The sequence below is a fragment of the Carassius carassius genome, chromosome 21 (assembly GCF_963082965.1).
Source record: "Carassius carassius chromosome 21, fCarCar2.1, whole genome shotgun sequence".
NCBI classification, from domain to species: Eukaryota; Metazoa; Chordata; class Actinopteri; order Cypriniformes; family Cyprinidae; genus Carassius; species Carassius carassius.
This window is the reverse complement of record NC_081775.1, coordinates 10,787,881-10,800,646: the sequence shown is the minus strand read 5'-3', so window position 1 is coordinate 10,800,646 and position 12,766 is coordinate 10,787,881. Positions and strand designations below refer to the sequence as shown.

Sequence of the window (12,766 nt, the reverse complement as noted above, 5' to 3'; positions counted from 1 at the left end):
ATATCATGCATGAAGCAAAATCTGATAGGTAACACTTTTCGCTATCGAATTATGCTACCATTGGTTTTAATGGGAGGTAGCATTTTTCGACAAGGCAGCACAAATCGACAGAACACCGGTTGTCACAAAGCTTCTATATTTGGTGGTGTATTGACATTAGTTCAGCAAGTATGCGATTACACTTCATTTTAATACACGAACTGGGTTGGTCAGGCTACGAATGCTCATTGTTATTGAAAATACATTGATGTCTAAACCTTGAGGAATTTGACAAGGTGACAAATCCCTACAAGTTAATGTTAGTTTGATGTAGCCATGGTGCTAACATAATAAACATTAAGATTTTCCCGGCTTTAGCGACACGTTACAAGACACATTTTCTAGTAATTGTAATAGTAGGAACTGTTGCCTAAAAATGAGCAAAGGTTCATTTGCTGAAGTAAGTTATCTGGATAAGCTCATAACATCCGCCTTATTTCTTCAGTACAAGGTAGTTCGGTTGTGGCGAAGCTGTCAGCTGGCCGTGGCTAAATATACAAATGTCGCTTTTAATCGTTTCTTACCTTTATATTAAGTTGACAGAATCATGAATAGATGGATGAAACGTGAATTTGAGTTCGAAGGAGATCAGCCCTTTCCTTGCGCGCGCTCCTGAACACAGCCGTTTGAATGAACACGCACGAGCACAGCGCTGAAGAGCAGCTCAACAGCCAATGACGCGCGTCCACTTCCGCCAGCTGCAGTGAACATAAATATATAACGGATGTGGTTCTGTCGCTCAATAAAAATGAAGATCAAGTTGTCGTAGCATACGCATCTGAAAGTATTCAACGAACATTTGATGATTATGTGTTTATGTACATTTATTATTTGGGTGTCTTAAAGAAGGAATCGACATAGTAGCAAATAATGTATCTAAATTGTACTACAACTGATAAACTACACCGGCAGAAAGTGCCACAAAAATATTGTTTCTGACAGTCAAAATGCAATTTTACACTACATCAATATGTTTTTCCACACACACTGCTAAACAAATTCATTTTTTACGAAAACGGTGAATCACATACATGTGAAGGTCTCTAATGTACAGCATGCAGTAGGCAAGCTTTTCCTCAAATCATTCCTCAAAAAAAAACTGACTGACATGTGATTCATACACTGTCCATTCAACAGCCAAATAGCCACTGTTTGCCTTAAATTATGTGTTGTGTTGGCTAAAAAAATATATATATACAAGAAACCGTAATAATCTTTGTTCTTTAGTACTTAAGCTTTGTCACAAAATACGTCTTAATTAATATTATGAGATAAATGTGCAGTAAATAAAAGATCATATCAGTCGGTGCTCTGTGCGACAATTTTTTTCCAACACCAATAGGACACCTAGTGTATAAGAAGGTGCAAACACTGCCTGGCCAACATATGCAGCTGTTTATCTGAATAACGCCAGTAAGGGTCAAGAACCAATTGTGATGGCACCATCATTTTAGCCAAGAAGTGCATAGAATGGCATCCAACAGCTGATTATAAGTCCACTTAATGTACTTTCATATAAATATAGATGTAATGTTAGTAGTGGCAATTGCTGTGTGGCAGCTGCAAAACAAGTTTTAACTCTGAGGTCAAATAATGTAACCAGTGGGCATCTGCCAATGCTATCTAACGTTACTTACTGTAAGTTTTAGCCCCCATGGGCAGTTTCACAGGCATCTGCTGGGCCAGCTGCTAGCCCAAATAAGTTGAAAACTGTCATGATGGGTTGGTGCTTTCCAACTACACTGATTGTCATCTGTGAAGAATTATTGTGCAGGCGTAGTTTATCTTCTTCAGTGAGGAGTCTGAGGAATAAACCTGCTAGTCCTTCAAAAAGACCAACCCCATGAAACACCTTTAAAAATGAGTCCAGGGAAGATAAACAGCAAAAAAGAGGAAGACTTAAAAGATGACGTCTATGTATGGAGAGTCCTATGAGGGAATTTCGGGGAAAAGAGATTGACCCATTACTGTGGGAAATCTAGTTCTAGGCGTCCAGAAGTCCCCTACGTTTAAAGGTCAAGAGTCATAAAGAGTTGCATGCCCTTACAAACAAACCGTCAGTTCTGTAATATATATTGCAGAGCAACACACATCTGTCATATAATATCAGATATTATATGACAGATATGTGTTGCTCTTCGATATGTTGATATTATTGTAATATTTATTTCATATTCTTTAATGATTTACACAGTTTGTTGTCAATTTTTTCCATACATCCGCGTCCTTCCATATGATGATGACTTTATGAAGTGAAGTGGTCTTAAATCACTATGTGTGACGTATGTCCTTTGACCAGGAGGTCACTGTGTTCAGGGTTTGTGTCAAGATCAGAACAGAGTGTAGGGGATATAGTATAAAAACATGGCAAGAAGGAAAGTCTGTCAAATAAAGCACAGTAAAAGAGGACAGACGTTTGGGAAGGAGTCTGGGCACAAGACATTTATCGGGCAGTTAAAGTGATTTGATCCATCTGTAAGAATGAAAGTGCACTTCTTGGCTCTTCTGGTCTTGTTACTCTCAGTGACCAGCACACAGGCCTTATGGAGGTAAGTCAGCACAACAAATATTTAGCTCTGGCTTTAATACAACAACATGAAAGCCAATTATTTAATTTGAGAAATATGTTGTCTTTACAATATCATGCAATGTTTTTATTATAATTTTCTTCTAATACATACCAATGCATCTTTGTAGATTAATATAGACAGCAGCCTTTATATCTTAGGAAGGTCAAGTCACCTTTAAACTAATATACCATTAGAATACTATACTATTTATATTATTATAGTGCTTTATGCAAAACAGATTGTGTCAAAGCAGCTGTACAGACATAAATAGGAAAACAGAATAAATCAGTTATGGAAATGCAACTATGGAGACATTTCAGATTCAGCACTAAAAGGCAATAGTGGAATTATTTAGTTCAAGTCAGTTCAGTGTTGGTTCAGTTCAGATAGAGCTGTAGTTTCATTGTGATCATGATTTCTGCTTCTCCTGATTTGAGCATAATAGTCTGTGACAAAATAGATTGTGATATTTGCCCGTTTTTTTTTGTTATAGTTATTTTTTAATCTTAAAAATGTTTACAAATGGCCAAAAATACGAGGAAATGCAAGTAATTAAAATATATCTATATAAAAATATATTTTAAAATCTCTTTTAATAGTTTTGGAATGTTTGTATACACAGCTAACAGAATTTTGTTACAAGAACGTTCTTCAAAAGTGTTGGTTCTAGGAACATAAAAAACGTCCAGTTTTCTTGACATTAGAGCAACGTTTTTAAAAGGTGTGATGTTCCTCAAATGTTCTTTCAACTTATTTTTGATTTAAAATTTAGCATTCTAGGAACGTTTATTTGTAACATTCCAAAAACATACAAATATCCAGTTTCCTTAATGTTAGTAGAATTTTTCTGATTGTTTTTAAATCATTCAAACACCTGCTGTGAACAAGCACTGAAAGAAAGAGAAATAAGAACACAAACTACAACTTTCTTCTGCCATAGCCTTAGATGAACTGAAGATAAAATACTTTTAATCTCTCAAGATCTGATTAAACTACTCCACAAACAGCATTACCGGCTTCAATTATTACTAACCAGATTGACTTTATTTCTCTCAGACGTCTACATAATTTCTTATTGAGAATTAACAGAGGTTTAGACGTTAATGTCTTATTGAAAATGTTTCATTTTCCATCATGGAGATCACTGTTTGCTTTAGTTGGGCTCTTGAACCTTGACTTTTGTTGAGTTGCTTCTTTTGCAGAATTTGCAAGTTTTAAAAAAAATGTCTGTCATGTCTGCTTTAATAACAAAAAATGATTGTGGTTTAAAAAACTCAGCCAATATGAAAATAAAGAACTAATTACAATAGTGTCACTGTTGTGTTAGATGCTGAATATTGTGAGAGTATAAATACTGTCATTGTTAAATTTTAAATATATTTTTGTCATCAATACACTCACAGTCATCAACATTCGGCATATGAGACACAACAGTGGTGACATGCTTCATGCCAGCATACAAAACACATTCATAAAACTGAGCATGCATTGCTGCAATTATTATTTTTTTGATGTCACTGTTGTTGAAGTTTGTATGATGAGTGCTGATGTCTAAGTGTGATGTATTAAACTTTTAAGTAGTTTTGGACAATCTTACCTAAATAACTGAAACGTCACAAATTATTATAATTATTATACAAATTTACATATGAGCTTATTACTTTCTTCAAAAGCAAATGAAAGACAAAAGCAAAACAATGTGAAAGGTAGTCGTCTAAACTACTTTAATACAGTAATTTCCCTGTTATTAAAACAGCTATGCTGATCTGCTTTATCAACGCAGAAATGATTTCTCCAAACACCTGCAATATCTGCAAAAGAAGCAACTTAGAAAAAGTCAAGGGTCAAGTAAAGCAAACACCGACCTCCATGATGGTGACCTAAAACGAAACATTTTCGAAGACATTAATGTCTAAACCTAATTGTCAATAAGAACTACTGTAGATGTCTGACAGAAATAAAGTCAATCTGGTTAGTAATAGTCAAACTTGAAACTGGTAATGCTGTTTGTGGAGTTGTTTAATTAGATCTTAAGAGATGAAACATATTTTATCTTCAGTTCATCTAAAGCTATGGCAGAAGAAAGTTGTAGTTTGTGTTCTTATTTCTCTTACTTTTGTGCTTGTTCACAGCAGGTGTTTGAATGATTGAAAGAATGTTTCAGGAACATCATACTAATCTTTAAATAACATTCTAGTAACATTAAGGAAACTGGATATTTGTATGTTTTTGGAATGTTACAAATCAACGTTCCTAGAATGCTACATTTTAAATCAAAATTAAGTTGAAAGAACGTTTGAGAAACATCACACAATCTCAAGAAAACTGTAAATTTTTAGGTTCCCAGAACCAACACTGAATATTTGAAGAACATCCTTGTAACAAAATTCTGTTAGCTGGATAATATCTATTTTTGCCATATGGGGATTGTATTTATCTCATTAACTGAAATGACGAACAATTATGAAAAATAGTGAAAAATCATTTTAAAATTTTATAAAATGCCCTACTTTCTGATGTTGCTGTTTTTGTCAGTTGTAAAAACAGATAATAAATGTAACATGAGTAATTTCTCTCTTCACTAGAGTAAAACTGAAGAAAATGCCCTCCATACGAGAAACCCTGAAGGAAATGGGTGTCACAGCAGCTCAAGTGTTTTCTGAGATTATGCCAAAATATGACGAACCTTCACCCACAAACGTCACAGCTTCAGTACCTCTGATCAACTACTTACATGTAAATCCTTCTTAAAAATGGAAAGAATTCAAAATATGAGCAATTTTGTATTTGTAATAATCTGTTTTATATAGATGATTTTGTATTTTTAATTGTGTATTTCTCTGTTGATTTCCAGACTCAATACTTTGGTGAGATTAGTATTGGTTCACCAGCTCAGATGTTCAATGTTGTGTTTGACACGGGTTCTGCCAACCTCTGGGTTCCTTCACACAGCTGTTCTCCTTTATACACAGCCTGCTGTGAGTGATTTGCTTAACGTATTCATAAAAAAACACATACATTTTTTTTCTTAAAAGTCACTGTATTATCTACACATACCTTTTACAATGGCATATTTTCTCCTACAGTTTAGTCTTTCTTTCTCCATGTCTCTTTAGTCACACACAACAGGTACGATGCTTCCAGATCCAAAACGCATATTTACAATGGCACAGGGTTCTCCATCCAGTATGCTTCTGGAAATGTCCGGGGATTTCTGAGCAAGGACGTGGTTGTAGTGAGTAACAATTAAAAGCCATTGGTTTTAGAGTGTAACATTAAGAAGTTTGATAGGAATATCTTGACCAACATATGGAAATGGTATTTTAATGGCCGAGGCTAAGTATTTTTAGCCATCTAGGTTAAAAAGTCAAGCACAGCAAAACATAAATGGATAACCAAGTCCAGATTGTGCACAGAATTTTACCCACAATAAGGCAAAATACTGACTGATTTTAAAACAAATTGACTGTAGTATGAAAGACAAGAACTGTAATTGCACATAGTACGTGATTGAGTTGTTTGACCTTTGACTTTTAATTTCTTTAGGTTGGTGGTATCTCAGTGGTGCAGGTTTTTGCAGAGGCCACAGCTCTTCCTGCGATCCCGTTCATCTTTGCCAAGTTTGATGGAGTGTTAGGGATGGGATATCCAGATGTAGCCATTGATGGAATTACACCCGTGTTTGATCAAATCATGTCTCAACATGTTCTGAAACAGAAAGTCTTCTCAGTGTACTACAGGAGGTGAGTGTCAGCATTTACATACAGTGACATACAGTGCCTTGCCATAGTAATTATACATCTTCATTTTTAGATTTATTTTATTTTTAGAATTATCAAAACTTAGTAAATTTATTAAAAATGAAAAACCTGAAATAAGAACATTGCATAAGTTTTCATACCCAAAATTAAATATTTAGCTCAAGCACCTTTACAGTCTCAAGTCTTTTTTGTTTAATACGACAAGCATTGCACATCTGCTTTTGGCAGTTATCTACCATTCTTCTCCTCACCTCTTCACTTCTCAAGCTCTGTCAGGTTGGATGGGGGCAGACACATGTTTTCAGCTTTCTCCAGAAATATTTAAATGGATTCAAGCTCAATGTCTGGCTGAGCCACTCAAGGATATTCACAGAGTTGTCTATAAGCCGCTCTTGCTGTGTGTTTAGGGTCATTGTCCTGTTGGATCCATTAATGGTAACAGGACTACATGCTTCTGTGACCCTTCAATGAAGCATAGTTTGTTTCTGACCTCTACAGGAAGTTATTTTGACCTCAGGGCTTGATTTTTGCTCTTATATGCATTATGAGCTGTTAAACCTTTTATTAAGGCATGTGTTCCTTTCCAAATCATACCCATTCACAATTGAATTTGCCACAGGTTAACTTCACTTGAAATGTAGTAACATCTACAAGTGTAATAATAAATGTATTTAAACAGTTCTGGTAGTTCACAAGCCACATCTTTGTATGTATATGTGTATTTAAAAGGGACCCAACACATGTCCCTGGTGGAGTGTTGGTGCTGGGGGGCACAGACCCAAACTACCACACTGGATCCTTTCACTACATGAACACCAAAGAGGAAGGCAAGTGGGAGGTCATCATGAAGGGGTAAGAACATTATCAGCATAAATTTTACTGAACAATTATGATTTCTTTCCATGTAACTTTTTCTGTCATTCTACATCTGTTTTACATCACAGTTTTCATAAATACTCCTAGATATCCTATATTAGTTTGCCCAAGATATCCGGTAGCCACCCGTTTTAAATTTTGAGCAGAACCTCAGATCATTTCCAGAAAGGTTTTTTTTCTTCTCTTTTCTTTGTTTCTTTTTTTTACTCGTGTCTTTTAAACAAAGATCTGACCTAAAAATCAATCACACATCAACATCATGTCATTCCATATCTGTATGACTTTTTTTTCTCTTGTTTGGAACACAAGAGGAGGATTTCTGAAGATGTCTACCAGTTGCCTGTTTCTTAAAAATTGTTATATACACATATTAAATAGATTTAAAGATACTGTTGGCCAAACAATTATTGGGCTAAATATTTAAAGAAACACTTCAACTTAAAATGAACATTTGCTGAACATTTACTCACCCTCAGGCCATCCAAGATGTAGTCTTTGTTTCTTCATCTGAACAGATTTTGAGAAATTTAGCATCACATCACTTGCTTAGCAATGGATCCTCTGCAGTGATTGGGTGCCTTCAGAATGAGAGTCCAAACAACTGATAAAAACATCACAATAATCCACAATTAATCCACATCACTCCACTCCATTGATAAATGTCTTGTGAAGAGAAAAATTGTGTATTTGCTAGAAACAAATTCATCATTAAGACATTTTAACTTCAAACTGTTGCTTTCAGCTAAAATGTTAAAAAGCTTTCTCCAGACATAATGTCTGAATCAGGAGGGAAATATGCACAGATCAAGCACCGTTACAACAAAAAAAAAAATTCCCTGACAGTTCTGAACAAATGTTGGTGGATTTTCATGTGACAGGAGATTAACTTTTTTACTGGAGCAAACATTAAAATGAATTATGGTATTTTTATCAGAAGCAATGCTTTAGATAAAATTCCTTAATGATGGGGTTGTTTATTTACAACTAACTCACTTCACAAGACATTAACTGATGGACTGGACACATGTGAATTACTTGTGGATTATTGTGATGTTTTTATCAGCTGTTTGGGTTGACGGCACCCATTCACTGCAGTGGATCCATTGGTGAGCAAATGATGAAATGCTGAATTCCTCCAAATCTGTTCTGAAGAAGAAACAAGCTAAATTACATCCTGGAGTCAATTTTCAGCAAATGTAAATTTTTGCATGGAATATATCTTAAAGCCTTGCCAAAATTAGGTAGCTGGGCAAGTCTAAAGTAATTTGTGAAATTTGTTTGATTTACCTCAATAATACTTTGTTTTTCTGCAGCGTGTCTGTGGGTGCAGATATGTTGTTTTGCAGGGGCGGCTGTACTGCTGTGATTGATACAGGCTCCTCCTATATCACAGGCCCCGCCTCCTCTATTTCCATTCTAATCAAAACAATTGGTGCTGTTGAGCATGCAGAGGGAGGGGTAAGTTCTGTTAAGCTAACTTTACGGACAATCTTTAAAAATCTGTCTTCATTTAAAAGCCTGCATATAATCTACTAAGAAGTAGAAAAAAATATGAATCCACTACTTAGCCATAGAAACTATGAAAACTGAGTCCAAATTTAAACCTTGAAAACAATTTAATGAAATCCGTAAATCTCAGCAGCAGTGGCAAACCTTCAAACTTTCCAGAACCATAAAAAAATGAACAATGTGTTCCCGTTGTACATAAACAGAGAGCACATAATGCATGATGGACCTTCTAAAACATTCAGCAGTGACAGCTGATTATAAATTGGTGGGCAGTTGATTATAAAATTCAACACCTTCACATTGCTAACAAACTTAGGGAGATTGATCCCATATACATCCCATACATACAAGCTTTTGTGAAAAATTCTTCTGTTCAGCATTAAAACCTGTTTCTAATTGCTCTATTTCCTTTTCCTCTTGCACAACTCCATGGGAACAGCTGCTTTGGTCTGTCATGTTTGGCTGAGTCTCATAAATAACGTCTGAAGAGCAAATGGAATGATTGAAAGCTGATGTTATTGTTTTTTTCATCGCCACTTTGATCGGTGACATTTAATATGGAAAATGTGTTTTTTTTTTTTTTTTCAAGTGAAGTTCAATGTCATTTCGGTTTTGCAAAATGATGCCACACACTGCTGTCTTTGAATGGTCATGACTTATTTTCTGTCTCTTTCGGCTCTGTTCACAGTACACTGTCAACTGTAATCTGGTCAAGTTGTTGCCAACTGTGACTTTTCATCTTGGTGGTCAGGAATATTCTCTCACGAAAGAGGACTATATTCTCTGGGTATATTGTCTTTGTTTATTCCATTGCAAGAGTATATATTAATATTAATGTGTTAATATTAATACAGTCACATTTGGTTGTGATGATCTTGAAGGGCTTTCATTTTCTAACGGATACTGAGATTAAATGAAGACAGTCATATCAGTAGCCTAATACATCTTATTTATTAAAGTGGGAGGCTGCCACTTTATGGGGGCGGCCATTTTTATATTACATGACCAGTGGAAAGCTACATATTTTCTCTCAGCAATTTCCTGTTATTGGACGGTTTTGCTTGTGGAATAGATTGATTGTGGCTTTTCCGGGAAGCTACATCCACACTTCTAGGTGTGAGTATAAGTCAAATGACTTCCACATAAACTAAAATAATTGAGTGCACCTTTAATGTAACTAGGCTACAGATTAAAGCGTGTACAGACGTTTGCGTAACCCTGGCTCCCTCAAAAATTTAGCATTTTTTCATTGGCTTTTGAAATATTGCAGAAATAAGCTCTGTGACCATCACATTTAGTTTTTAAAGATAATTTTCACAAGACTAAATACAAGCACCAGAAGGAAAAAGCGAAGGTTATGCTATAAACAAACTACACTGCAGTTGCATTAACCACCATTAAGCTTCTGAAAGTTTGAGCTGTAAGAGTTTGCAAGAAAACAATGAGGTAAATGCGGACTAGTAAGTAGATGAGTTTTCCTATTTAATGAAAAGTTTAATAACTGCAACAACCTCCACTAAAAAAAATGCTTAATATACTAAGCTTAATATAATAAGTGCGAACTGATTGTAATTTCTGGACATGTGACTGTTCGTTCTTTCATAAATAAATGAAAATATTATAGTTTAAATATATGTTAAAAAATATATAAAAAATATATTAAATTACTCAAACTTTTTTGACACACTTAAGTACACTTAAGTACATCTTAATATATAATTTCATAACTACTTCTATTGTTTTTTTAATATGGTTAATGCTGAATGTACTGACAAGCATTTATAATAAACATATTAATGTAATTTTCTATTGAAACTTGTATGTAATTACAATGTAATAATAAATATTTGTAATTACACATTTGTAATGAATTTTGAAATCTTTTTGTAGAGCAACAAAAAGATGAATATATGAAACAATTATATAAAACGTACAATCATTTGACATTATTACAAAGTGCACTTTTTAAAAGTGTACTTAACTGTTGTTAAAACATAATCATGAATGTGAACTCTTGATAAACTTAAATGAACTTTAATTTAAATTATATTATATTATCTGCAAGTAGTTTTTAAGTGCACATTCAATACAATTAAGCACACTTTTTTTCTATTTATTTATCCACTTGTTAATAACATTAACACTTAAAGGTGCAATGTGTAATATTTACAAAGATATATTGAGAGAAATGCAATATAATATATATAACTATGTTTTCAGAGGTGTATAAAGACCTTTCTTAATGAACCGTTATGTTTTTATTAGTGTAGATTGAGCTATTTCTATCTTTCTTACCTAGAAGTCGCCATCATGTTTCTACAGTAGCCCTAAACGGATAAAACTGCTCTACATAGTGCGTTTCGTCACTTTGCAACCTCACTGCTAGATGCCGCTACAAATTACACAGTGCACCTTTAAAAAACAAAACGAGTGGGGTGATTACTGTGTTTTATATTGTAGAATAAAATGGGAAAATGTCTTGAACTTGCATTAACCACTAACAAATGACCGATTATTTAATTAGTTTTATTTTATATTTGCATATGTAAATGTGATGTTGAACTTCTTCAAAAAAAATGTAAAAGCTCCCTAGCTAGTGTTGTGGTATTTTCACAACTTCACTGTTAAGCTTTAACTGAAGTGTTGTTCTCATTAGAAATACTATTGCTGACTCTGTACTACACTGTCAGTCTGGCATTTCATTTAGCAGGGAAGTCTGGGATCTATTCCACTAAGTGCCTTTTCTCGTTATATACAAAATGCCACATGTTGTATTTGCATGCTATTCCAGATGACTTCTGCAGTGTAGCATCTGTTTTGAGATTCATCAGTCTATGTTACAGCTAAATAGACTTGCATTGGGTTTTCTAATGTCTCTTTTTTTATCTTTTGCTCTGCCTACAGCAATCAGAGTTCGGAGAGGACATCTGCACTGTGATGTTCAACGCTCTGGATGTGCCGCCCCCTACTGGTCCCATCTGGATCCTGGGGGCGAACTTTATTGCTCGATACTATACAGAATTTGATCGGGGAAATAATCGCATTGGCTTTGCTCGGGCAGTTTGAAAAACACTTAATTTTCTGCTATTCTAAATTCAGATTGCTATTACATTGATACATGCATAACAACACACAGGACACTTGATCTATCACAATAATAGCTGGTAACTTAAGTTATAGTTTTCTTTGTGAACAAAAGGTTTAAGCATAATTTTAAAAAGTACTTATGGAAATAATTTAACAGAATATGCTTGAGTGTGAACTGAATGTAACGAGTAAATGCATGTTTTTTACACAAATCAAGATGTATATAGTTTCAATTTATATTAAATGTAATTACTTTTGAATTGAAATGAAGAGTACTTTGACCCACATAAGTAGGACTTAAATACATTTTTATATGTAATTGTAATATGTAATATACTGTCATTTCTAGCAGTTGCACATTTATAAGGATGAAGTTGAAATGTATTACATTTAAAATATATTAACATTTTAATTTAATATCAAGTAAAAAAGCAAGATACAATTTTATTAAGAGATAATTATTAAAAAATAAACTTAGTAACATTTCATTTGATGTCACACAAAATATACTTATTAAAAGTGTATAAGAAATATAAGAATCACAGGATACTTTACCTAAAACGGAAAAATCTTTCCTCATTTCCTCATCACTTGTTTCAAATCCTTATGAGTTCATTCTTTTCTTTTTTCTTTTGAAGAATGTGTGTAACCAAACAGATGGCAGCCATTGACATCCATTTTTGTTTGTCCGTGTGGAAGTCAATGGCTAGCCAATTCTTCACACACATGCTTCAAAATATCTTCTTTTCTCTTCCACAGAAGAAAGAAACTCATAGAGGTTTGAAACAATTTGTTGACAGAGAGTAAATGATGACAGAATTGTCATTTTTGGGTGGCCTTATATTTCATTAGTTTATTATTTGCAAAGCCAGTTATTCTAAGGATTGAAGTACACTTCACATTGTCAAAATGTGTACGAGATGA

General features: G+C 34.2%; 2 protein-coding genes across 3 annotated transcripts in view; one reads left to right on the top strand and one right to left on the bottom strand.

Annotated features, from left to right (window-relative positions):
* The window catches only part of LOC132097517 (protein bicaudal D homolog 2-like), a 31,679-nt gene extending 30,962 nt beyond the window's left edge, over positions 1 to 717 (bottom strand). Inside the window, exon 1 of the mRNA XM_059503286.1 lies at positions 564 to 717. The gene's annotated coding sequence lies outside the window, so the exon portion shown is untranslated. The remainder of the gene's footprint in view (positions 1 to 563) is intronic.
* Positions 718 to 2,449: 1,732 nt separating this feature from the next.
* ren (renin) lies at positions 2,450 to 12,046 on the top strand. Of its 2 annotated transcripts, none has more exons than XM_059503287.1 (9): positions 2,450 to 2,588; positions 5,195 to 5,345; positions 5,464 to 5,587; positions 5,726 to 5,844; positions 6,156 to 6,352; positions 7,100 to 7,222; positions 8,560 to 8,704; positions 9,444 to 9,542; positions 11,660 to 12,046. In XM_059503287.1, exons 1-9 carry the CDS (start codon positions 2,521 to 2,523, stop codon positions 11,819 to 11,821), a joined length of 1,188 nt encoding a protein of 395 aa, XP_059359270.1. In that variant the 5' UTR covers positions 2,450 to 2,520; the 3' UTR covers positions 11,822 to 12,046. The 2 variants fall into 2 exon arrangements, with proteins under 2 accessions (XP_059359270.1, XP_059359271.1); XM_059503288.1 differs by lacking the exon at positions 2,450 to 2,588 and adding an exon at positions 4,372 to 4,457.
* The last annotated feature ends 720 nt before the right edge of the window (positions 12,047 to 12,766 follow it).

What these genes read in the sequence shown, in the direction of transcription:
- ren (XM_059503287.1), top strand. Translation starts at nt 2,521, where the DNA reads ATGAAAGTGCACTTCTTGGCTCTTCTGGTCTTGTTACTCTCAGTGACC. An exon ending in TCCTTTATACACAGCCTGCT is followed by an intron (nt 5,588 to 5,725) that starts GTGAGTGATTTG and finishes ATGTCTCTTTAG; the next exon opens with TCACACACAACAGGTACGAT. An exon ending in TGAGCAAGGACGTGGTTGTA is followed by an intron (nt 5,845 to 6,155) that starts GTGAGTAACAAT and finishes TAATTTCTTTAG; the next exon opens with GTTGGTGGTATCTCAGTGGT.